This window comes from Eulemur rufifrons, chromosome 2, assembly GCF_041146395.1.
Source record: "Eulemur rufifrons isolate Redbay chromosome 2, OSU_ERuf_1, whole genome shotgun sequence".
Classification (NCBI taxonomy): Eukaryota; Metazoa; Chordata; class Mammalia; order Primates; family Lemuridae; genus Eulemur; species Eulemur rufifrons.
Window position 1 is genome coordinate 36,338,684 of NC_090984.1, and position 27,848 is coordinate 36,366,531.

At 41.2% G+C, this 27,848-nt stretch overlaps 1 protein-coding gene across 2 annotated transcripts in view; it reads right to left on the reverse strand.

Annotated features, from left to right (window-relative positions):
- The window catches only part of AQP9 (aquaporin 9), a 40,100-nt gene extending 16,828 nt beyond the window's left edge, over positions 1-23,272 (reverse strand). For both annotated transcript variants that reach the window (XM_069483469.1, XM_069483475.1), the window contains exons 1-2: positions 22,942-23,272; positions 2,176-2,302 (exon numbers count right to left, since the gene is read on the reverse strand). In XM_069483469.1, coding sequence (XP_069339570.1) covers positions 2,176-2,302; positions 22,942-23,052 — 238 coding nt within the window. In that variant the 5' untranslated portion in view covers positions 23,053-23,272. The remainder of the gene's footprint in view (positions 1-2,175; positions 2,303-22,941) is intronic.
- Between the last annotated feature and the right edge of the window lie 4,576 nt (positions 23,273-27,848).

Below are 27,848 nucleotides of genomic sequence, written 5' to 3' on the forward strand. Positions count from 1 at the left end.
TGGGGTCACATTTATTTATGCCCATATACATTAGTTATTTTTGGAATCCTCAAACAGGGTCTCATGTGTGCCCACAAACCAGTGTGATAGCTCCAGCCATCAAGAGAAAGTCGCCTCCCACACACAATCTTTTCGTATTCCTGCAGCTGCTGAAGCCAGTACTGATGCTACTGCTTGCCTAGACATCACAGTGGGCCAGAGTGTTGTCTCTGCATGTTCCCCAAATGTTCCCAAAGCCACCAGTCCTCAGGGAGCCTGAACTGTGCTAGGTTCCAAAGAGAGATGGAGCAATAAGGGCTCCCATTCCAACCCAATGCCACCTTTTATTAGGCAGTCTCAGACAACATTCTGTTTGTATTGTGGGGTCTTGAGGCCTCTCATAAACAATTTGGTCAGGTTCTAACCCTCACCCAGAAGTACAGCCTCTGGTGAAAACAGGGCTGTCAGTTCCAGCCCTCAGCTCCCTAACCGCAGGGTCTTAACCCCAGTTCAGGGGCCACCAAAAAAGACCTCACACATCCCCTCACTCCCTCTTCTCCTTCCCGCTGGTCCCTGCTCCTTTTCCCCTTCAATGACAGTTGAAATCCCCAAGTATGTCAATGAACAGATACAAACTGCAGTGCTGGTGAAGGGTGTTGAGGACAATGGTGGCGTCTGGGGTCAGTTAATCCCAAGTAATTTCTTGATGATATTCAGTTTAGTGTTATGCAGGAAAAATACCACAAAAGCATTTCTTTACCTAAAAAATAGCTGAAAATATGCCTGGATCTACACTGCACGGTTTGTAGGAACCACACTGATGTGAATGTAGTGGGAGCTTGTGGGAGCAGCAGCGAAGCATCCTGCATGCTGTGTTAAGCCAAGAGTGAGCTGGGTGTCTGGTTTCAAGGTCTGCACTCTAGTTAAGCCTTGGCATTAGGTAAGTCCGCTGGTTGTTCTTGTGCCCTATTCAGAGTTTGCCATGAGGTGGGCAATACGGTGCTGGGATCACAGCAAAAGACCAACAAGAGTTTGGATGGAGACAGACACTGCTCATGCCAACAGTCATATATACAGGAATCTATAGCCCAGACCACCCCAGGATCCAAGTCTGGCTACAATATGAAAAGGGTGCCAGCCAGTAAATGGCCATTCCCGCTGCCCAGTCCAAGGAGTTCCTGGGGTGTCCAGGCAATCATTCTTCAGTGGTCCAGTGGCAGTGTTTGCTAGCAGGCAGCCAGCTTGCCTGCAGAATCCTCTGTCCAAAGGCCCTACCTACAATGTCCTTCCCATAATAGAGCATTGGAAATGTTGTATAAGAATGGGGACACGAGCCTCACGGTCACACAAACCTTGGGTCAAATCTTTGCTTCGTGTCTTTACCAGCTGCAGGATTTCCAGCAATTTACTGAATCCCTCCCCAGGAGGGATTTCTCTGGAGAAGGGAGGCAATAATACCTGCCTCTAATTCTGTTGTAAAGGACAGGGACAGAAAGGGTGGCCGGCACTCAGCACAGTGGACAACATGGAATGGTGGCTCAGTTCTCCTTCCCTTTTCACCAACAGAGAGCATACACCAGGCTGTTGAAAGATTCTGAGCACCTGGATCATTTCCACAGCCCTTTCCTAAGTCCCCAGACTACATTAAATATCATCGTTTCATTTTGCTTTTGAGAATCTTGTGAATGGCTTCTAATCAGTCCACTTCTTGGGGCAGAATGAGACTGAGACTTTCCAGATCAGAGCTGCACTTCCACGAAAGCACCATCCAGTTTGCAAGAGGCCCAGACTCTCCCTGATTGCTGTGGATAGAGGTCCAGGGACTTACCTATGTTGGAGTGACATTCACTGGCTATTCACAGGCTATCCTCAGGGTATTGGGAAATGGCTTCCAAGTGTGGGATAGGGCAAGTAAAAGATCCCATCAGCTGATGAAAAACATGATGCTGTGGCCAGACCTAGGAATGAATCAGTTGTGAGTTCTAACCCCCATCTCTATCTCTTGCTAAATGTTGCTTTTGCAAAAGGCACTTACAATTCGCTGGCCCTTTTAATTTTATCATCTATAATAATAGGATCCAATATATATTCCTGCAGGATTGTTGAGATCTAAATAAATAAAGGTATGTAAAGCACTCAGCACTGTGCTAGCACATTGGAGTGTTAATAGTAGCTAACATTATTTCTACTGCTTACCAGAGACACCTGCAGTCGTATAAATGGCCACTACGACTGCCATTGCAAATCCAACATTGATAGTGACAATTCCTCCAAAAAGACCTCGACTGAGGATAGCTTGGGCAACAGAGCCACATCCAATGACCTGGAATGAGAGGAAAACTCAACAATGGAAACTCACAGTAACAAGAAGTATTTTTAAAGCAAATGCATGGTTTGAGCTGCCTTGGATTTTATACGAATCAAATTATAATGATCCAGCTATGCACAGATAGTGAAATGGTGGATCTGGCTTACAAATCTGTTCTACTGGGTCTTCACAGTGTTCAGATTTCGCCTACATTTATACATCAGATAATTTCATGCAATGATCCAGGTTTCTGGTCTTTTTTAAAAAAAAAAATTAAACTTCTTTATTTTGAGATAATTATAGAGTAATATGTGGGTAAGAAATAATACAGAAAGGTCTCATGTACCTTTTATGCATTGGTTCCTTTTGATTAATCAGAAGACCCGGCAAGCCACAGGGAAATAATCCGGAGCAGAGTAGCAGTTGGCTGCTCCCTTGAAATAGAGCTTGTGCCTTCCCCATTGGCTCACTTCACTTCACTCATTTAGGTCACCTTCCTGGCCCCTGTAGGCACTGGATTTTGAGATCCTTGCTCAAAGGATCTAGGCTCCCAGTATAAGCCAGATCAGGCACACAAACAATCGTGCACACATTCAACTAGTGGAAAGGCCATTTGAACCATGTCTTAGAAAAGGTATCTGATATGCAAGAAAACCAAAGGAAAACTGTGGGGGGATAGATTTGGCAATCAGGCCTTCCTTATCTCCATGTCTTTCCTCCCTGATGAGGCTATAGTTTCCTAGATAGAGAGCAGAGGCTGCCAAACTCATTGCTTCTTGTCTTCCCTGTGGCATCATGCACAGTGCTGTGCTCATAGTGAGCACTCTGCAGACAGTTCCACAATGAAGATGAAGTGTGACAGTGGGTCTTCCAGCTGGTAGAGGATATTTTGCAAAATGGAGTCAGTATTCAGAATGGTTTAGAATAAATATATTATGGTGCATCCATTCAGTAGACTATTAGGTAGCCACAAAATAGAATGAAGGAGATCTGTGTGTACCAAAGTTGAAAGGTCCCCAAGGTATATTATTAAAGTTTAAAAAAAAGATGCAGAACAGTGTTAAAACATACTGCCAATTGTATTGAAAATACGTTATATGTATTTTGTTTTATATACATGGGCTCTTTACTGAATAGACAAGAATCAGGAAATGGGGTTGGATTTCATGGGGGAAAGTTAATGTCTGAGACAGGTGCTGGAAAAGAATTTTTTATTGTATACCTCCCCTTTTTTTAGAAAGAGTATGATTTTAGAAAGAGTGTCATGTATTTCCTAATTTTAGAAAAATGGGTCTTACATATTCGTTGAACAACCAGCTGAAACCATTTAATCATAGTCCATTAAAGAAATGTTTGGTGAAGGACAGTTCTTGGAAAAGACAGAACAGTTGCACACAAGTTTGGTAGGAAAACAACAAGACAACAAATGACCACCGGCTGTCATCATGCTGTGGTTTGAAAAGCTAGCATGGCCCTGGAGGTATAAGTTCTAGACTATAGGAAGCGTTAGATGATTGCTCTTTGTATGTTGAATAGGCCAAACTCTTCCTAGAATAGAATCCAGTTTGGGGTTCACAACCCAAGAAGAATAACGGACTTCACGCAGGGCTCAGCGTCAAGCTATCAGTATCATTTAAGGGCAGGAAAACAGGGCTTATGCGGAAATGTTTCATAAACAAATGTATTTTAGAAAAAAGAGATTACCAACGTGTTGACTTCTTATCAGGAAGATAATAACTCGCTATTGTGTCTCTTCACAAAGGGGTGAAAAGGGAAGAGTATGAAACTGAAATATGAAAGGTTGCACACAAACAATTTCCTGTTTGTGATGAGTTGATTCTAAATAGCTCCCCCACGGCTCATTTGCGAGCTCCTTTAGAGAAATACAATTTATGAACAAGAGATATTTGATACACAGAGAATGATTTCAGTTTACTCCTCTCTGAAGGCAGAGGAATTGCATAGATGATCTTTTAATGTTCCTTCCAGGACATACTTCTAAGCTGTATCGATTGTCTTCGTTCTAACTGCTGGATAGTAAGTGGGGGGAAGGAGGAGAGCCCGACCCCTCAAGGGAAGCTCTTGGTCTGCAAGTCACATGCACAGGGCAGCCTTTGACTTTACTCACTGTCTTGGCTCCATACCCTGCACTGAGCGTTAAATAAAGTCACAGCAGAACATGTTCCCTTTCCCCTTAAAAAAAAATCCCCTGAGTCCATTTCATAGCCTACCAATATCACCTAGATTTGACAATATTTTTTCTAGAATCCCTATCTATTATAATAACTGTCAGAATTAAAAACACATTGGTGTCTTTCTTTTTAATTTAAAGCCAATTAAATGCTCTGGGCACAACTTCCAAGATAACTGACATTTTAGTAGCATCTCCTGAAAAGAGGAATAAAACAATGCTGACGGCTGAGATGACCTGATTTAGATGACCAGGGCTACAAAGAGACACACCCAGAGAGAGGCCAGGCCTGAGCTATTATTGCTTTCCAAATAAGTGTCTCCCCTCTTTTATGGTTATGATGCACATGCACTTGTGCTAGTCTAGAGGGGACGTAAAAGCTTTAAATGGCTCAAGTGGACCTGGGGAGGCCTCTGCCCTGTCAAATTTCACTATGATTAATACTCTCCTCTTCCACCCTAGATGCTGAAATTGCTTTTCTAAGGAGGGTAATCGATGCTGTGTGCTGCAGGAAAGAAATAGGAGAAGAGATGAGCAATGTGGGGACTTCAGTTGTCCTCATCAGCATTGCCACTCAGAAGATTGCAGCCCAGATTTACAGCATTGCATCTTAATTTTAAAATATATTTATTATAGTCTGAAAAGCAATGAGGCCGATAGGTAGCTGCCTACTAGGATCTTCCCTCGCCTGCCTGCTCCCGCCTGTATCCACGGCACCAGGAAGGCAGATCGTGGGCATTCTGGTTTCCTTCTTCTGCATGCTCAGCATATTTTTTTTTCCTTCAAAAATAAGAGAACTGTTCTTTATGATATTGTCGATAAAATTCCAACATGATTCCCTGCTCTAACCTTTAAGAACTGCCAGACTTTGCCCCTTCTTAGATACAGAAAGAGCCCATCACCATATCCATCGTGTCTTAATTTTTCTTGTCTCCCCATCTAGAAAGCATTTTTAGGTCCATTGCCCATTCACATTCTTTTAACTAACTCTCTTCTCTGAAATTCAGTTGTACTGTCCGTACTATACAGTAAGTACTTAGTTATTTTCCAAATGCCTGACCTTGATTTCCTTATCTAGAAAACAATCTCTACGGTTCCTTTCCATAGCAATAGTCAATGATATGCTGATCTCTTCTACTTTATTCTGTCCCCTTGGGTGTTCTGCTTCCCAAGTCTACCACCCGTTCCTCCTCTGCAGGTCTTCTACAGACCTCCAAGGTCTCTTCCACCTTCTTGACAGGATCTAGCACTTTGCTCATATCTAGCTGCCTTCTCCATAAGACTTGGAAAAGTCACATAATCACGCAGGAGATGGAGGGCATGAAAAAGCCATGGATCTAGTCTTCACTGTGTCCTTCATTGTGTCCCCAGAGCTCCTCATTCATCTCATTCATATTCTCCCAATAGCTCCACCAAGACTTCTCTTCTCTCTTCAGTCCAACCAACCCAACTGCCTTTCTGCAAATAACAAAATGACACCACCTTCTACTTGACTCAGCACCTATTCATGGACTTGAAGATCAATGGCAATTCAGAGTATCATACAAACATTGTATTCCCGTTATCCAGAATTGCATAATTAACTATCCCCAAACTTAGCAGCTTAAAATGATTTTGCTTATGAATCTGCAGTTTAGGCAGGATTTTGGAGGCATCTCACCTCTGCTCCATTTGGTAGCAAATGGAGTGGCTCAAAAGTTAGAGCACTGGAATTATCTGGAGGCTCACGCATTCATGTGTCTAGGGGTTGATGCGGGCTATCAGCTGACACCTTAACTGGAGCCTACAAATGGCTCCTCTGTGTGACTTGGCTTCTTCACAGCAGGGTGGCTGGGTTCCAAGAGTGAGCATCATATAAGGTCCAGAGACTGAACTCTGAACCCTGCACCACACCACCTCTCAGCTATAGCATCATGCTGGTTCTGAACTCCATAGCACACAGAAGGAATTTGATATAGGCATTCTCCCTACAACATCCTAAATAGGTGTTCACCTGACCCATGTTGGATCACCTTTAGGGATAGGGAGCTCATGACCATATTAGATGGCTTGTTTTACATATTTGTTATGTTCCAGTGGTTGGGGAGTCCTTCCTTATATGAAGTTGAAGGCTTCTTTCCTGTAACTTCTGTCCATTAGCTCCACGCCCACTCTCGGGACCAAGGAGAATAGGCTCTTTCACTTATCAGACACTCTAATAAGTGGACAGAGCAAGATGTCCTCCCTGAGTCCCACCTTCTTCTGGATACTTGTCCCTTCATCTTTGATCCCAGCAGATCTCACCTAGATGAGCTAGGCGGTCAGTATCCCTCTTAAAACACAGAGCCCAGGAATGGGCGCAATCCTCCCACATTTGTGCATCACATTATGACATGGCAAGGAACCTGCACCTTCTGCTCATGGCTTCTATTGCCATCTGGTGGGGCACTTAGCCATAGGATATTTACTGTTCACACATATTTATGCCTGATTTTCTCAATGTTATAAGAAGATTTGCAAGATAATGCATTGAACTTCTTTGTTTCTGTAACAGCTTCTAGTACATTGGTGGTAATTAAAAAACAGATCCTTGACATTATTTCCATGCATGACACTTGGTGGCTGTGTAAACGAACATGTTATTTCTCGGTCTCAGCTTGCTCATATGTTAAAGGGGAATAATAATACCTGCCAGGTTGTATCATAGGGTTTTCAACAAAAGATCAAATGAGATAACATTAATGAAGGCACTAATTAAACAGCAAAGGGCAGTACTAAATGCAGGATGTTATTGTTTTTAGTATAAACTCAGGAAGAAAACTCTAGTTTAGGATAAATAAGTTAAGACAATGGGACCCATGAACTTAACTGCTAACGCACTGCCAGGCAATAAAAATGGAGAAAGTACATCTACGACAGATACTAGAAATTGTTGCTGTTTCATTCCTAGTCATGGGATCAACTTTTGAAGGCAAGGGGGAAGCTGATAAAATTTTCAGGTTGTTATGCCTATTTGTGATGATTCTCCAAAGATGGACCATTTCACAGTTGGCAGGTTTTTAGTGCTTTTGGTAGGAAAGCAACTCTAGAGAAGAGAAGGGCAAATGCTGTTTTTATTATCAAGTTCCATGCATGGCAGGAGTGAAAGAATTTCAATGGAAAAGGAAGAAAGACATTTTTGAAAGGCATAATTTCTACAAAAGATTGATTGGTGTGCAAGGTGGCCTCCGCCAGTCATTCCCAATCACCCAGACCAAATATTCTGGAACCATCTGGTGTTCTTTCCCATTCTCTCCCTTGGTCACCCATAGTCAGTCATTCTCGCATCTTTATGAGCCTTCGTCTGCAGCCTCCAACTAGGGTACCCACATCCGATCTCTCCACAGCCAGTGACCATGCCAGATGATGCACCACGTCTATGCTACCTCTCTGCTACTCAGGACATGCCAGCACAAAGTCCTCATGCTGGTACTCAGGGCTCTCCATTGCCCTGTCTCGTGATTCCCAGCCACATTTCTGCCCAGTATTCTTTAGCATAAATCTTCTGCATCTTCCACTCTGACATCCTAGTCACTTTGAGTCCTTTGAGCTGATGACACTCATTCCCACCTATGTACGTCTGCTCATACTATATCTTTCAGAAGAAATGTCCTTTTCCTCTCCTTCTGCAACTAAACCCAATCTATTCTTAATGCGGAGCTGAAATCCTACCTTCTCCACGGGCTTTCTCTGACAACTTAAGCCCTCAATGGCCTCTTTTGCCTCCTCTACCACGTCTGTACATTGTCACCTTATTACATACCTACCACCATGTCTTGTGGCACCCCACTAAGACTACACTGCCTACTAGGGAAGCTCATTTTTCTGTATATTCACGCTCAAATAATATTTGATCAAAGGTATTAAAATATCTAAACCTAAGCAAGGGGGAAAAACCCATTTCCCCTCCCTGCTTTTAAGAGAAAGCAGAAAAAGAGAAAAAACTTAGTTTGGGCTATCCATCTGACAAGAGATTAATAACCAGAATATGTAAGGAGCTCAAACAACTCAATAGCAATATAAGAATAATAATAATCCTATTAAAATTGGCAAAAGATCTGAACAGAGAAACATAAAAATGGCCAACAGGTATATGAAAAAACGCTCAACATCATTAATCATCAGAGAAATGCAAATCAAAATACAATGAGATATCATCTCACCTCAATTAAAATAGCTTTTATCAAAAAGACAGGGAATAATGGATGCTGGTAAGGATGTGGAGAAAGGGGAACACATGTACACTGTTGGCGGAGATGTAAATTAGTATAGCCACCATGGAAAACAGTATAGAGGTTCCTCAGAAAACTGAAAGTAGAACTACCATGTGATCTAGCAATTCCACTATTGGGTTTTAAATCCAAAGGTATGGAAATCAATATATTGAAGAAATATCTGCACTACCATGTTAACTGCAGCACTATTCACAATAGTCAAAATAAGGAATCAACTGAAGTGTCTGTCAGTGGGTGAATGGATGAAAACAGTGTTATATAAACACAATGGAATATTATTCAGCCATAAAAAGGAATGAAATCCTGTCATTTGCAGCAACATGGATGGAACTGGAGGTCATGTTAAGTGAAATAAGCCAACCATAGAAAGACCAATATTGCATGTTCTCACTCACATGTGGGAGCTAAAAAAAAAGTGAAGCTCATGAAGACAGAGAGTAGATTGGTGGTTACCAGAGGCTGGGAAGGGTGGAGGAGGATGAAGAGATGTTGATTAATTGGTACAAATACATAGTTAGATAGAAGAAATAAGACCTAATGTTTGATATATCAGCAGGTTGACTATAGTTAAAAAATAATCTAATATATATTTCAAAATAGCTAAAGGGGAATAATTTAAATATTCCTAGTATAAAGACAAGACAAATATTTAAGGTGATGTATATCCCAATTACCCTGATTTTTGAACTTTACACATTATGTGACTGCATTAAAATGTACCCCCCAAATCACATGTACCCCCCAAATATGTATATCTAATATGTATCAATTGAAAAAAAAAAGCCAGGAAACAAAACTATACTGAATAATCCTACTTTAAAAAATATATGGAAATAATGAATAAATAGGAATCTTACTCTAAGAAAACTTAGTTTTGCAGTAGGATGTGGAAAATGGGAGATGTAATTTCTTAGAAATATCAGTTGGGACTGTTAGGCAGTTCCCGACTGAGTCATGACCCTATGACAAGCTGTTTGCTGGACACAATGTGAAACCTAACGTGATGAAGTGATTATCATAAATTGAAATGCTGGGGATGGGGAAAGGGAAAACCCACCCTGCAGATTTTATTGCACTTGGCCCTTCCCAAATCTTTTGTATTTTTATTACCTCCTTTAAAGTGTAAAGCGAGATGTTCCTAGAAGAATGCATGGCGCATAAAGAACACTCAATAAATATTTGTTTAGTGAGTATATAACACCTGAGTCTTTTAAAAAAAAAAAAAACAGTAGTAAGTGAAGTTTAGGAATTCCTTAGAAAAATGTTTGCGAAGGCATGCAACCTGGGGCCAGGGATGCTCAAGGAAATGTAATTATTGCAAGAAATCTGTGATTTTTTTTTTTTGTGAGCATCAAATGTTGTCCAAAAATGGAAAAAATAACATGTCTTGTATCTACTTTTTGTGATTCAGTATCTTCAGAATCAATGGATACTAAAAGGACAGTTACTAGCCTACAGAGTTCTTAAAAACTTTTGAAACTAAAAGGTTCTCCTTGGGAAACATTGTCACGGGCTTTGGAATAAATACTGTACAAAGTGTTTATCATCTTGACTCATCTGCTGAGGGCAGTGTGAATAAAGGAATGCAAATACCAGCTGCCATCTATTTGGTTCATTCTTTGTGCCAGGTTCATTCGAAGTGCTTTATCTGCATTCCTTTATCACTATCCCATCACTAACTTACAATCATCCTGGGAGGTAAGTATTATTATCTCCATCTTATGGAGGAGGCAATTGAGCTGAGAAAGGTCAAGTAACTTGCCTAATTTTACATGATTGTAAGGAGACAGAACCATTGATCACAGGTCTGTCTTAGTCAGGGGCCTGAGGTTTTAACCATTACCATGGAGTAAGAGGTCGTCAGAAGCAACCAATGCCTCCAAGAATTCATAGAAATATTCAAGGTGAACACTGGGTTTTCCACAGGATGTGGGATGAGGGTGTCAGTTTTTCTACTTGCGTGTTGAAAGCAAATGGCCATTTGGGAAAGTGAGGACTTGGAGACCCCAAGTAGCAGCCCTCTGTTACCAATCTATTCGGTATAAACGGCCTCATTGTAAACTGGGTATGTCACTTTGAGGAGAAAGGACTGAGGCTGAAACTAACTTGGGAGCCTCCTTGTAGTTTCTGGACAAGTGGCTTTTCTGGTGACAACAAATGTGGTCACTCTGATTTAGAAAATACCCAGCATTTATGCATTTTCATCAAAGCTTCCCGGTGACCCAGAGAAAAAATCCTTTTCGGCTCCAATTTCCCTTCCTTTCTCAGAGATCAGTGAGATATTTTGGTGATTAACTCCAGCTTTTTCAATTTATGCAAACCCTGTATTCTCCATTTCTTTTGCTTGATTTCTACCCCCCCACCCCCTCCCCACATAGACAACTTCTGTTACATGACCAGGTGCTCACCAGTGGAAAACTAGGCTGAAAGGCAGATTCAGCCCTTTTTTCTCTTGTCCTTTCTTGCACTCTCCTGTCCTCATAGTATCTTCCCACTTTGTGGTCATCACCACCCACTTCCTCTCACGCTGACTGCACATCCCCACTCCTGGCAGCGAGTGTGGCCCTAGTGTGTGCCTTTCCACACTGATGAGCCACACCCACCACCACATGTTCTTTATGCGCCCTTGCCAGCTTCGGGGAACTTATTTAGCATTCACAGTTATTCTCAACACCAAACCCCAAGAAGCCAAACAATCCTCCACCTCTGCCTGCCCCTTAACTAACTTTTGCTGAACCAGAGCCAAACAAGTAACCCGGGTGCACATTCTAAACTGCCTCAACGCCTTTAAATCTCACGCAGTCAGTATTGTTTTATTTTGTTCTCTTAAAGGCTTATCTAGGAGGCGAATATCCTCCTTTAATCCCGTTGTGCCAGTTCATGGTACGTTTGCTATGTGCCATGTGGGAAGCAGCAGTGTGACCCAAGAACACCAGTTACAGATGACTGTTTTACCTCGTGCATTACTGTAGGTCTTCTTGGATGTAAGAAGGAATACATTTAAATTAAAAATATCCTCAAGTAGACAATTTGTCATTAAATGATGCAAATGTTTATAAAAGAGAAGACAGTATTAAAGGAGCATATCTGTGGCAACACATATTTTAAATCAATTGATTTGTTTTGTATGTAAATGTACATGTATGTATGTGTGTGCATATGAAATGTATGTGTATCATATATATGTACATGTATGCATATATGTATTCTCATTTAGTCCCTGTAATAATCTCAAGTGGAGGAAAACTCTCCTGTTTCCATCTAAAGAAACCTTGGGACAAAGAAATTAATTTGCCTGAGGACATGCAGCTGAAAGGATCTTTTTGAACCCAAAGTTACTATTTGTGTCCTATGTTCATGTTCCTTCGCTTACACTAAAATGCCCTCAACTATACCTGAGTCAAAGAAGTAGTTTATACAGATTTGTGCTCTAGACGTCTGTCTTTCAAAAAATCAAATTATGCAAAACTAAGATTCCCAAATCTACAAGCACCTCTAGTTGGGATTTGGCATTTACTCAACTATTCTTTCCTTCTTTCATTCATTCCTCCGTATGTATGTACATTTGAAAATTCTAATTGTCAAACATGGTGCCTGGTGGTAGCAGGGACGCAGAATGTTAGGCACAGGTCCTCTTGGAGCTTGAAGACCAGTAGGAGAGATGGGGTACACAACTCTAGTACAAACTCAAGTGGTAAGAATGACAAGGACAGTACGAATGAAGTGTGGTACTGTCATTTAGTGTTATAAGCTTGTTAATGAATGGCTTAGACATTTATGACCAGAGAAAGTGCACATGGGGATATGATTTTGTAACCCAGCTTTACTAAGTAGATGGTGGCTACTTTAACATTCGTCTCCTCAAATTATTGAATCATTTGATCAATACCCCAAATTATTGAATCATCTGACATAATAGTATTATATCTGAGATTATATTAATATAGGCATGTGAAAGTATAACAAATTGGCATAAGGAATTTAAGATGCTATGAGATCAAGGTTTCTCTTAAATAAAAATGGTTTACATGCTATTTCCTCAACCACTTTTGGCAGGTGGTAGAGAAAAGGACCATGGTATAGCACATATGGGCTTTCAATTTCCAATAGCCAAGGCCTCCTGTAAACAGAGGATCCCAAGCAGAAGGCTTAAACTCTCACAGTCTCTTCATTTGCCCTTTCCTGGTGAGAATATTTTGTCTTTATAGAATGTAGCTAAGAGTATCTTTAGAGCAGAGTCACAAACTGGAGTCCAAGGCTGGAGGCAGCTATGAGTAGAATTGACCCAAAGATGTACCTTTTTTTGGCCCACGTGGTAATTACAAAAATTTTTTTTTAATTGTTGCCAGTATTTAAAAATAGAAAAATTACACATCGAACGTCAGATTTCTGACCACTCTTAAAAAACTGGAAAATCTGGTAAAGCCTTATCCCATTCCTGCCTAGCCACAATGGAGAGGGTCTGAGTGGCAGATGCCCCCTTAAGACGGGGCATGCAGTCTCCGTGGCTGCTTCTGTGAGTCTACTTGTTCCCTTTATTAGAACAGAATGCATATTTATGCACAGCTTTCCAGTCAGTTAGTTTTCCAACTGGAAAATAAAACTTTCTCACTCATAACAAAGATACTCACAAAGAACCAAGATTAAAACCTGGACATTCTGGTTAAAAAGAAAGTTATCTGGTGGCATGCAGCCTGAGAGAATATCAGAATGCGATCAATCACCCCTCAAGGACCAGCTGTACTTGAAAAGAGACGATATTAGGAAAGGCTCATAAAAAAAGAGGAATCTGCAATTTGAGAAGCAGGTGAATGGGCAGATGGCCAACCTCTGTGCTCTTCAAGTAGAAAAAAGTACCAAGAACCAACTCAGGACTCAGAAATGAGAGGTGATTGAACTCCATTATCTCTCCCAGGCTGAAAAGAACAATGCTCTCCTTTTCTGACGCCACCAGGCATCCACATCCCTCAACTCATCCCAAATGCTGACCTGGACAGGAACTTGGTCACCATCCCAAGGGCCAGGATAAAAAACTAGGCATTTACTTGTTAAGGTGTGCTTGTTTGTATTAGGGGAACCATGGGTCTGGGAAGGCTGTGCTTGAAAGGGGGCTGCTGAGGAAAAGTCGTCCTTGCGTCCACAGAGCCAACAATGTCAAGTACGCCTCGAGTCACTCTCAACCTGGAAGACCCCTGGAGATGGAGTAGTTCTGGGGACTGCTGTGTTTCTTAGGTGCATTCCAGGGCCTATGATTCTTAAAGTATGTTCACAGGTCATCAGTCCTATAAGATGCTCCTTAAAAAGGGGGTTTTGGGGTTAAGTAGATCTGGGGGAAGCTGTATAGTCTATTCTCCTCGTAGAGGTATACAGTGAACATTGAAGGCTCTAACAATTCCTTCAGTTGAGAAAACTGCTTAGCCAGTGTCTCCCAAGCATATACGGGAAAGATAGCATCTTTTCTTTCCTTTAATTCTTACTCACTTCTTACGAAACTAGTGCTTCTAGAACACATCTTGAGCAACTCCCTAAGACACTTGAAGAGACATATTCCACTGGGTGAACTCTTTCATGGGGGGGGGCAAGGGGATGAAGAAAATACATATGAACATGTAAAAGTTTTTAAATTACAAAATGGTACATGATAAAATATAAGAAATTTTGTTTCCTTGTCTCCCTAAATTTCAAATATTATTCTCCACAGGTAACTAATATCAATACTTTCTGGTATGTTCTGTCAAAATGTGAGAGAGAGAGAGAGAGAGAGAGAGGGAGCGCGTGCACATGCGCGTGCATATTTTATGCATACAATTTTCTGGCTGCTTTTTCATTTGAATAGCCTAGCACTCTTTCCGTATCTACATGTAAACATGATCTTTAATGGCTACAAGGAGTCCATTGCATGGATGTACCCCCATTTCTTGAACCAGTCACCTGTTGATAGACACATAGGTTTTTCTTGGGAGGTTTTCCCATAAGAAAGCCTGAACTTCCAGACAGACTCTAAGGCATGTGGGCTGATCCTAGGCTGAGAGGGACTAGGACCACAAGTTCTTTGTGGACTGTGACAGTCATGTCTTAGCAGAATCGTCCAACCTACCAAGATGGAGAAAAAGGGGAGGGACATTTTGCTGGCATATTGTCTCCCAGTGCTTTTGTTTTGCTTAGCAGTTTCAGTGAACCCAGCAATCCTACCCTAGACATGAACTTAGGTGCCCACTAGGTGTATAGAGTAGCCTTCACGGCTGGACTGTGTCAGCAATTCGAATGGTTCCATTGGTTGTTATCTCAGTTTTATGAGGCTTCTCCTCCTCCCAGCCCTTCACTTGATGTCGTGTCTTCATCACAGGGCCGATGAGTAAACGAGAGCCAGCTTCTGCTCTCATTCCTATGTTCTCCTTTCTTGTTAAGTAATGAGAATGTGTTGCAATGGGCTTTGTCACTAAAGGAAAACTAAGCAAACCCTGGAAAGTAAAAAAAAAAAAATACTTCCCCTTTGAAAGTCACTGAAAATAGCAAGTTGTCTGGGTTGAAATTAAAACTCATGGATAAAAAGCAGAGTCCTGTTTGGCAGAATCAACTTTGACCACAGGAGTGTGCAGCCCTTAGATCAGTGACCCAGAACAGGCTTTTCTCCCCAAGTCCTTTGGAACTGTGGAATTTCCCAGGCGAGTTGGCCCTTCACATTCATTGCTGATAAGGGGAGCCCCACAGGAAAATTCTCTTTCAGCTGGTACTGACTCCAGGTCTAAGGATGTGAGTAGAACCAGACTCATCTGGAGGAAGCATGGGGTCCCTTCATCATTCGCAGCCACACATCCCACTTTGGGAGAAAGGGAGCAGATTAAGAAAATGTGAAGTACACACACACACACACACACACACACATACAGTGGAATACTATTCAGTCTTACAAAAAAAGGAAATCTTGTCATTTGTGACAATATGAATGAATCTGGAGGACATTATGTTAAGTGAAATAAGCCAGGCATAGAAAGATAAATGTTGCATGACCTCACTTATATGTGGAATCTTGAAAAATCGAACTCATAGAAACAGAGTAGGATGGTAGTTACCAGGGGCTGGCATGGGGGTGGGGGAAGGATTGGGGACATGTTAGTCAAAGGATACAAAATTTCAGTTAGACAGGAGAAAAAAGTTCAAGAGATCTATTGTACAATATGGTGACTATAGTTGATAACAATGTATTATATACTTGGAAATAGCTAAGAGGCTAGATTTTAAGTGTTCTCACCCAGAAAAAAAGGTATGTCAGGTAATGCATATGTTAATTAGCTCAATTTAGCCATTCCACAATATATACGTATTTCAAAAGATCATGTTGGACACCATAAATACATATACAATTTTTATTTGTTAATTTCTATGTTAATTAAATTAATTTTAAAAAACTTTAAAAGGTACCATTCACCATAATAACAAAAACTATAAGGTCCCTAGAAATACATCTAACAAAAGATATATATGACTCGTACAAAGTAAATTATTAATATAAAACCTTAGTAAGACATACAAAATGTACAATTATGAAAGAAGAGCTATTTCATGTTCATGGATAAGAAAATTCAATATTATAAAAAGTCAGTTCTATCCCGAATAATATACAAACTCAATGTATTCCAGTAAAAATATCTACAGTGTATGGAACTTGATAAACTAATCTTACAATTCATATGGAAAAATAAAAGGTCAAAAATAGCCAAATGTGAAAAAATAGAAGATATTTAGAAAGTGATTATAATAAAAATATATGTCACTGGTGCAAGTTCCTACAAATAGACCAATGGAACTGAAAGTCTAGACATAGAACCACATATATATGTAAACTGGTTTATGATATAGATGTCATTGCAATCAGAAGAGATAAGACAGGCTGGTCAAAAATGGTATGGTGACAATTGTCTATCCTTCCAGACATAGATAATATTCACCTACTTTACATGACACACCAAAATAAATTCTGATTATTTAAAGACACAAATATGAAAAGCAAAATATTAAACCTTAATAAGAAAACAAAAAATATCCTTGGTGTCTGGATTTAAAATGAATACCAAATATCCTACAACTATTATGAAAAAGCAAAACATCCCAAAGAGAAATGTACACAGGCTTTGAGCAAGCAATTCATAGAGGAAGTAAGCTAAAGGTTCAGTAAATGTGAAAAGATGAGCACCACACTGGAATTGACTAAAATTACTAGTGAAATTCTATCTGTGAAATGAGCAAAAGTATAAAAGTTGGATAATGTCAAGGTTGAGTATGTGTAGAATGGAAACTCCTGTGTTGCTACTGATAGTATGAATTCAAAACCACTTTAGAGAGCAATTTTACAATACATGTAAAGTTGAAGATGCACATACCCTAGGACCACCAGACCAACTTCTAGGTATATACTCAAGAGAAACTCTTGAGCGTGTGTACAAGGAGACACGTACGGAAGTGTTCACTGCAGCGGTGTTGGTAATTGTGAACAATAGCAATCGTTCATGAGGAAGATGGATGTATAAATCAGCCATTCTATACAACAGTTAAAATGTATATGTCCCTAAAGAGGTAAACCTCAAAATGTGTCTGTGAGGGAAAATTCCAAGTTGTAGGAGGTATACAAGTTATGAAGCCATGTGTGTAAATTTTCAAAACATACAAAACAATAGCACATATTGTTACAGGAGACAGTAGTAAAAGTTCAAAAGCATAACATGAGAATGTTAACTTTAGCATGGGGAAGAGAAACCAGGGAGATTTGATTCTATTCCAGCTCTGCCACACAATTGCTTGTGAGCAAGTCACTTAACTGTACAGAGCCTTTATTTCCTCACCTGTAAAATGAGAACAATACTCTTACCTCATGCGATGTTTTAAGGGTTACAGAGCACCTAGGATGGAGAGTAGGCTCAATCAATGCAATCCCCTTCACCCTCTCTTGTCCCCGTCATATGTTCGATGAGAGGGAGCCTTTTCAGTAAGGCTTCTCTGCACCCAGATGAGGGTATTGGGCAAGAACCCATGTAGAACCCTCTGGGTTTAGCTCTTCTGCATGTTCAGATTTAGAGCCTTGGACTTTCCAGAAGGGTCAGAACACCCAAGTGCAGGAGTACAAATCCATGAAGGACTGAGTATTCAACATAAATCATAACAAGAGGCAGGTATGATTGAGTGTAGAAGTTCTCTCTGATGTTCTGCTTGATGGAAAGAGCATTTGATAAAATTCTATGAGACTGTGAGTCTCTTTTCCCTCATCTGAAAGATGTGAGGGTCAGACAGCAGAGACCACTTTATTCCAAAGCCACTGTGTGAGGACTGTGGATCCCTCCACAGCTCTGACAGACAAACCATCTGTGCCCAGAATCAGCCAAGGCACTGCTGACAGCATAGGCTTCTGACCCATCATCTGCTAGCAAACTGGCAGCTCTGTCTCCATGTGATCCTCAGTCCTGAGCACCCTAGGCTTGGAGAGGCAGATGGCTTTGCCATCAGGTAAGCTAGGAGAACCAAGCAGGGAAGAAACAGAAAGGGCAGGGGACTGCTGAGCTAGAAAATAAGAGAGAGGAGTTATGGGGTCCCCTGAGGCCCACTCCCCTATAGTTCCTTTGCACTGAGCAAAAAAGGTGGTTTTGAGGAGAATCTAGAAAATAGAAGTAGTAGAAGAAAAATGTAGTGCACGGTCAATGTGTTCATTGCAGCCATGAATACACAGCTAAAGCATCTCAGAACCCTGCTGTTATAAGAGGTTTGAATGTGGATGGTGAAGAGGTCCAAAAAACCTGCTACCAGATCTATAAAATGTCCCTACCATGATTATGTCTGTTCTATCACCTTTTGATACCTCTAATGCTGAATGTATTTTAGGCTATACAATTAATCAAGTTCTCTTGGGCTTTCACATGACAGGAGTTAATTCTTATCAAATGAGAGTATGTTGGGAATGATTGGAATCAAGACATCAAGCCCAGCTCTTGTATTCAAGGACTGATGACTGTGGGTGGGGCTCTTAATTACATGACACCTGTTTCCCCACCTGGCAAAATGGAATTGCTTTCTTTTCTTTCTCTCTTCCATGAAAGATGCAAACAAAAATAAGAATCTGGATGAGCAAACATTCTGTGTCCCTTGGAGTAAGAGCACAGTGGAAACTCAAGAGGGCTGTGTATGCCCAGGGCAGGACAGCTGGGCTCTGAGGACACAGGATAGTGTCAGCCTGTGCCCCAGCTTCTCCACCAATGACAGGGGCCAGTGATATATGCCCACTCCTATCGCAGAGCTCTCCTATCAGTACCTGGGATTCTAAATAACATGGTAGACCAAAGTTGTCCTGGATTATGCCCCGCAAAGCAAATGTCTCCTTTAATCTGGCTTATTTTAAGAACTTTCTAATTTCACTCCAAATGCTGATCACATATTCTTCTGTTTCAAAAGCTCTCTAAAATGGAATAGAACTACCCCAAGTTCTGAACACACTTTGTAATAGTCATTTTAAAGCCCTAGAATTTCTATAGCCGGCATATCTGACTGAGGATACTCCCAGAATGGAATGAAAAACCCTGTGATCCCCACAGGAAGTAGGAAACACTGCCTGGTTTCTCACATATGGTTGACCTACCCCATCCTTCCTTTCCCCTCCTGCACGACCCACCCCACATCACCTCTGTATTCTGGGTTCCAGGATAGCTCCTTTCTGTTCCCCTACAGGGCACAGATCAAGGATGCTACTTTTCACAGAAGTAGTTGCACTTTTTTTCACTCTCAGAGGTGTCAAAAGTAAGATCTCTAATACAGAAGCTTGGCAAGGTGAGAAACAATTTAGGGTCTTCCCTACGACATGGAGGAGACGTTGGCTACTGAAAAGTCCTGCCCTGGAAGAGCATTGTTCCACCTTGGGAGGAAATGTGGCTGCTTGCTGGGCGATTCACCTCAGCATCGTCAATAAGATGAGCTCTGTGCCAAAGCATCCTGAAAGGTCTGAAGACAGAGGAGAATATATAGAACAGCAGAAGCGAACATAGTCCCTGTGAGCAATGACTTGAAATGACTAGAGACTCTGTGAAGTTCAGCCCAAGGCAGAGATTTCAATGCAAGACACCTTCACGGGGTCCTGTCTGTGTTTGTGCAGTGCTCAGCTCACCTGCAGGGTGCCCAGGAGGAGACAGAGCAGCTATTTTCAAACAGTAGATGGTCTCTCAAGTAAAAGAGGAAACAGGCTCCAAGGGGCAAAGGGAGCTAGCATTTAACGAGTATTTCCTATGTCAGGAACTTTACATGTAATATGTATTTAATTCTCACAAAATACTATGAAGTGTTACCTCATTTTGAGGAAACTGAGACTCACCGAGGATGCTAAAATCATTGCCCTCGAGCCTAACAATGCAGTCAGGTGACGCAGCGGGAAGCAGGTGGACAGTGTTAGTTCTCCTGGGGGATCTCTGTGCTGACGCAGCTTCTGCAGCTGGACGTCCCCAGGCCCCAAGCGCAGGTGTAGGGGGCTCAACAGTCCCCTGTTTGCTACGCTTGCCTCACACCTGTCCACGTGCATGGAGCAGTCTTTTGTGCTTCAGAGAAAGCAAAGACCCTGGCTTCAGGGTAGAGCTAATAGTCTGACTCCTCAGGATGCCCACCAGTTACCCTCCCATGCCCATAAGCAAATAACAGCTAACTCACAGCTCCAGTCTATGGACATGTTGAAGCAGAAGCAGTCTGATTCCACATCTACCAAGGATATTCCCCGAGGGATTCCAGCAATGGATGGGAAGTGGTATAAAAAGCGTAGACTCTAGAATTAGAAAGAACCCCAGTTCGATGCTTTTCTGGTTTGGGCCAGTTACTTCATCTCTTTGAGCCCTCATTTTCTCTGACTGCTTGTGGGTGAAAATAAAGCCTTTCTAATGCAGTTACCATAAGGATTAAACAAATGTATTCAAAGAACCTAACATATATTAGGTACTTAACACATGTTCCCTATCTTTGCAGCTGAACACTTTGAAACCTTTTCTCTGTGATAGGGAAGATTCATTGCAAACCTTACCCCAACACTAGTAAAGGTGAAAGGCCTCTCTATCCCAAATTAGAGCAAGTTCTTTGGCTTAGGAATTAATTATTGTTGGTTTTCATGTAGTTTACAAAGAATTTTTCATGGACTCTTTCTTCCCTTAATGCTACCAGTAGGTCTTATCAGTCCTTTACACCATAGTGTGAATGAGTTTGAGATGCTTCCTCTAACAGCAGCTTTTGGCAGGGGCAGGGAATGGCACCAGACTCCAAAGGTCAAGGGAAAAACCAACCTTAAAAATTTAAAGAACCAGTGAGTCCTGCATATCCTCTGCCATCTTTTTAATGTTCCCTTTCTCCATATCTTATCAATATATAAACCTTTCTACAAGAAAAAGCAAGGCAAAATGTATATTTTCTAATAAAGCAGAAGCAATTATTTTCTATAACCTTTGAGCAAAATCATGTAAATTTATTGGTTAAAAATACCGTGTTCATGCAAAAACTCCTTGTTTACACATCCCCATAAGCCTCAACAAGACTGAAGATTATAATCACAATTACAGATTTCATCATAGTTCATTTTAGAAAATAAATGTACAGTACAAACAGAAATTAATTCTTTCAGGAAATGATTGGCTCTAGCCCAAGGATACAAAGTTTAATTTTTCAACATACAATATGAAGATATTATTTCTTTATCCCCAACCTTGAATACTGGGGAAGACACGCTACCAGTTGCACAAGCAGAATAGTGAATGGCTAAAAGCAACATGTATCCTCTCAATTTAGAAAGTACGGGATTATGAAACAGGTTCTCATTAAGAAATAAAGAGGGTTTTAAATTTTTCAGTTGCCAAATAAAGGATGTTTCATTCACTTCTCTTTGTTTTCTGCGGAGCACTAAGAATTGTAACTGAATTTGCTTCACTTTTCTGGAACACATGTCACCATGAGGCTGAAATCAGTCTGTGGTGACAACTGCTCTCCTCTTTGGGGCCAGTCTGTGGTGACAACTGCTCTCCTCTTTGGGGCCAAATTGTCAAGTAACATAAGGGTCTTAGTCCTGTCCATAACTCCCTGAAAATACTGAAATGAACTGGGTAAGAAGAATCTCTCAGAGACCAGAAAACCTTTGACTCTTTCTTCATATTACACTAGTTCAATTTTTTGAGTTTACATTTGTTTCTCAATCTTAGCTTAGCTGACAAATTCTAAACTTATTCTTCTAAATTATTATATATTTATCATATGGAAAGAACTTTTAATGTATAAAGTTTGTGAGCAATTCTCTATAACCTTAAGAAAAATAAATTTATTTACACCTGAAGTAGGAAATCTTTGAGCAGGTATTTTTTTTTTTAATATATAAAAATAGTTGAAATCAATAGTTGCCACATGACAATAATTTTCTCTTCACAAACAGAATAGCTCTAGCTATTCACAAATGGTCTGGCTGCAGGATTCAGAGAATGCTAGAACATGCAGCAGAATAAATCCTAGAGCCCATGCCACTTAAGTAATCTTCCCAGTCTCTTGTTAATAGCTGAGTAAATATCTGGACAAATCCTCGAGAGGTTCTTAGAATCAGTCCCTCATTTATATCAAGAAGGTTCTTGTAACTGTCTAATGAAAGATCTTTAGAGATTACCTTGAGTTAAACAGAGGAAAAAAAAAAATGATACAAAACCAAAGCTGACTATTGCATAGTAACTTACTTCTACCTAGTGCAATTTCAAATTTGTTAAAAGTCAAGTGATCTGACAACACAAGCTTTGCCAAGCACTCTTCATGATGATAAGTTTCTTGCCGTCTGTATTTATTGACTGTCCATGCTTATTTCTGGTAACAGAGTTACCAGAACAGCAGGGTACGATCAGATCAATTCATCAGTGAAAACAATTCCTAACGACTGCTTTTTAAATCATAAAGCCATTTTAGAGTCTGAGCAGATACTTGAAATGAAGAAAGCACTTCACTCCCCCTCTTCCATCCCCACCAACTTTTGTGGATAAATGCAATGAGTAAATGAAAACCTAATATTACGGCCATTAAATAGCCAAACAGCCTCTAGTAACTTGTTGCTTCCTGGAAGAGACAAATCTGATAGCTAAGTTAAAACAAACCAAAGCAAAACTCTCCACCGCCAGTTTGGCAACTAGGGAGGCATTATTGGGTCAGAATTTAGGGAATTAGGAAATACTTACCACCATGATGTACGTGCCCAAGAACTCGGCCAGTGTTTCTTTCGCTAAGCTCCTCTTCAAGGCCAGTCTCTGCTTTAAGCTTTTCCCCTTCTCTCCTTTCTCGGGCTGCATTGTGGGGCTTCTTGGATGACGACTGTTTCCACTAACACCTGCCTGTTCTGATCCCCCCGCTTCACACGCACGAGAAAATGGAAGTTTTGACAACTGCTCACGGATTCCTGGAGATGTCTGGTGAGGTTCTCTGACTGTACAAATGCTGTCCCAATTAGAGGCTGTGACTTAATCCTCTTCTGGTGGACCTGTCATTCTCTGTTCACTGCTATTTGTTGGAATTCGCAAGTTAGAACCTGAAATCCCCAAAACGATCCTTTTTGTGCCTGATAGATTAATCATTACCTTTATTCTCAAGGTATTTTTTTCTCTGTTTTTTTTTTTTTTTTTTTTCCCCAAGAGATGAGAAAAGAGATGTGCTGGTTGTGTTGCCAAACCACAGTGATGGGCCCTGGTCCAAAAGAGATTTACATGTTACACAATTGCAGCCTTCTGATTTTTTTGTTTTCCCTATTCGGAAGTGGGTGGTTGGGGTGTAGTCTGGAATTGTCAGATCAGGTATAGATGCATCCAGTGTAAACATTCTTTTCTGGAGAAGATTGTTATGCAAACTTGAAAATTTGAGGAAAATATAGATTTATTGTCCTACAAGATTAATCACTCTTGTTTCCTTCCAGTGTCCGTTCAGTGACTTCATGACATCACTCTGAGATTGGTAGGAACCACCATCACCATCTAGAGATGGAGAAATTAACACACAGAGAGGCCATTGCAAGCTGCATACTTCAAGTCTGTAAGACAGGATGGGGCCGCCTCCTTGCTACTGAAATTGGACTTTGTCTGCTGAGGATAGTTTGGGATCCAAAAATCAGATAGATGAAGGAGTCAACTTCTTGAGTTTCTTCTGAAGAAGGATTCCAATCTGAAAAACAAGTTAATCCCCATCATTAACCATAAAATATTTAGGCAAAATACATAGAAAATAAATAATAGCAGCTTGAAATTCTATACTGCATGATCATAACTGAGCTAGAAGAGATCGATCTGAGTATACATCATCCCAATTAAACAAAGAGGGGGACCAATACACCTAACCCAGGCTCCTAGGTCATTGCATTTAAATTTGATGAATTAACATGCTTGCATGCAACAAACTCTGTTTGGAACTAGCTTCTTGTCCTGCCAGATATTCAAGCCTTGTGTTTCAAAACTGGTTTGTCTGAAGAAATAGAATACAGCATTAGGTTCTGAATACCAAGGCACCCACGGTACCCACCCCACGTGGTGTGCTTCCTCTCAATCCTCTCACGGAGAAGCCAGATCTGTTTCAGGCCCTCCCTTCCTTTGCAGGAGGCCCTCAGTCATTTCCAGCTGAGGAGGCAGGTGGGAAGGAAGGGAGGAGAGGATGTGGAGAAAACAGCTGGTAAGAGTCCAAGGGCAGAAGGTGACACCTAATCTGTAGGTGAAATTTAGAATTTAGACCTAAAGAAGTTATAACTTGCCCAAGGCCACACACCACTGCAGAACCAGGACAAAACCCAGCATTTTGGCCTTAACTCTTGGTTAAACTGTCATGGATACCATTGCCTGAAAGAGTTACCTGTGACTACATTACTCCCAAGTCCCAGTGGATAGACCAGAGAAACAGGACTTTATTACAGTGACTACAGCTATTAATAATAACAACACACAAGAGTGTTCTCTGCTCTCTTCATTCGCTCATCTAACAACTATTTATTGCACACTTATTGTGTGCCAAGCATTGCACTTAGCAAAAGCACACAGTGTTCTTGCCCTTTACAGAGCCTAGAGTCTAGTGAGGGACACAAACATAAGTGAAACAATCCCACATGCACAAAAATAAAATCACAACTGAGAAGTACTCTATAAAGATGGGGGCCATATTTTTATGCACAAATATACAAAGGGATTTCACCTTGTCAGAGAACTAGCTAATGGCTTCTCCAAGGACATCACGTCTGAGCTGAGATCAGAAAGAAGTACAGGGATTAACTACCTGAGGTGGGATGGATGTGCACGTACAAAGGCTTTGGTGGAGGTTGGGCAGGGTGGGAAGGGGCGCAGGACAGCACAGTGACTGTCAAAGAATGAGATAAACCCATCTCTGGCCCCCAGAGGGAGTGAATAAACAACGTTCAAAATGAGCCCAGAGCCATGGGCAGGGGGTCAGACCATATGGAGCTTCCTCATAAGTAGTGTTTAGGGCTCAAAGCATCATGAGTCATAGAGGTGCTTTAAACAGGAATATGACACCGTCAGATTTGAGTTTTGAAAAGATCATCTTAGCTGTGTGGTGGAGAGGAGATTGGCAGGGGCCTGGAATAGGCATAGGTAGATCCCTTCTGGGATATTACAGAATCCCAGGACTAGGTGGTAGCTTTGACAATGCAGAAATGGAAGGAATCAAGAGGTCTTTTATGTCTTCAGATTGGAAGGACTGGGTGGATTAAATGTGGGAGATGAGCAAGAGAGACTCATCAAGGTTGATTCCTGGCTTTCTGGGGAAGGTGGTGCCAAACTCTGGGAGAGAAACCCTGGAAGATTGCAGTGGAAGATCATTAATTCTGCTCATGCAAAGTTGAGCATCAGAGGCTTCTGAGAGATGACATGGGTCCAGAGACAAAAGGAATGTCTGTGTGCTCACAGAGGTGATAACTGGAGCCAGAGGTAAAGAGGAGGTTCCCTGGGAGAGAGCTTGAAGAGAGCAGAGACTAAGCTTGAGACACTGAACATTTCATGCTTAGGTAGAAGATGACATCATCATTATTTCTTTTATTTTTTAGGTGACAGTCATGCTTCTCATCTCCAGCACCACGAATTGCTCCTCATCATTCATAGTTCACTCACATTCCCCAGACAGCCACCAAACAAAATGTTCAAAAGCATCCTAAGAAGGTAAGCAACAAATAGCATCCCTCTTTCCTTCCACCCAGGAGGAGGCCCTCACTCCAAAGTTCTCATTGGAAGCGTGAGGCTGCTTAATTTCTTTCATTCTTCCATCCAGAAAAACCTTTCATGGAGCATTTACCATGTGTCCGGCACAGCATTAAGTAGTGGTGATTTAAAAATGAGGAAGAGAGATCTCTACTAGTAAGGAATTCATAGTGTAAGTGACAAAGACCTCCAAAGGAATACACCATACAGTAAGATAGTGAGCAAGGTACGGAACCAAAATTCCAGCTATCACCACAAGGACATCTGAGAGGTCATTCTGCCTTTGCCAACATAGTGCCTCATTTTTCTGTCAATGGTTCTAACACTGATGTGCTCCACAGGAAATTGTTGAATTTCCTGGCCTAAGCAGCTCTTTTAATTCCCCCTTGACTCTGTCCCTCCTGACATTTTCTTCTCACCAGCAGTTTCTTCTCGGTCTATCTGGTTTTGCCTTGAGTGACCATCTTTGCCTGCACTCATGGCATCCCAGGACAGAAGCCTGTGTTCCGAAGGGTAACCACCTCTCCCTCTGGCCTCATGTCCCCGACCTCTCCTACTGTGGCCGCCTTTACCTCCACTCTAATTCAGAAGTCCCTTTGCATGGTCACTGTGTCACCACCCAGGACTGCTCCTCTTTCACAATCTTTAATAGCAAGACTCATCTCACTGACTTCTAGTCCTCACATTTCACCCACTTGCTGACTTTCCGAGATCTGCTTGACATCCTCCTCATAAATTCCAGTCCCTTTCCCTCCTTCTCCCTCCCTCTCTTCCTTGCTCTTGCTTGGTGACTGCCCAGGCTAATGATGCGCTTACCAGCATCTCACGTTCCACTGACCTTGGTGACTTTCTTCCACACCCACATTGCCAAAGCCCAACTCTGGGTATGCCCAGCCAACTATTTTTTCTCAGATATTCTCTTCCCAGGCTGCTGAATGATGCTGAAGAAAATAACATAAATGTATATCACATAGATATTGACTCTATTGCACATAACTGTGATACAGCATCAGCTGTGGCCCTGTATCCTTAGTTACCCTTTGATTTCAAAGGTTCCAGATTTTAGCATGCGTCAGAATCACCTGCCCTTGGAGACTCTGATGCTCTAGATCTGGGCTGGAGCCCAGGTATCTCACAAGCATACTTGGTGATTTGGATCCCAACCCCATATTTCACTCTATACTGCAGCAGCCATCGGCTTCTTCTATGCCCTCCAGCTCACAGTCCCAGCCCTCCTACTCAGCTGGTTAGCTTTTCTCCCAATCCATTGGGATAACAAACAGGGATCATTGGCTATGTTCCCTTTTTTGTTTCTACTTCTCAAAAACTTGCCCTAGTTCTATTTATGTTGTCCTTCATTCCTTCTCTTCTTCTTCCTCAAGTTAGTTCCTTGCTGGTATTCTGTTCCAGCCCCTCTGGGACATTGGCCAATCAACATTCCCCTCTCTTTCCAATATTGGCTTTTTCCCAGGGGCCAAAACAAGCTCAGATCTCTCTTCTGCTGAAAAATATTCCTTCAAAGTTGTTCATGTAGAATTACCATTTCATCTATCTTCTCTACTCTCTTTCTTTTCCATTTGAGGAAGAAATAAACTTTTCCCCTTGAGTCTAAAACCATATTAAACTATGGAAAAAATCACAAGGATTTAAATAAAAATTAAAATTTCTCATAATCCCTGGCCTCAGAGATAACCACAGTTAACTAGTTGGAATATATCCCTGTGGAATTTTTCAGTAGATCTATATAAATATTTGTTCTTTTTCCTCCACTAAAAGTGGGGTTATGCTACATTTACTAGATTAAAGTTTTTTTGCACTTAAAATGTTCCATTCACCTTTCTATGTCAATGTATAATATATCTATTTAATGATTATATAATATTCCCTTGTATAAATTTATC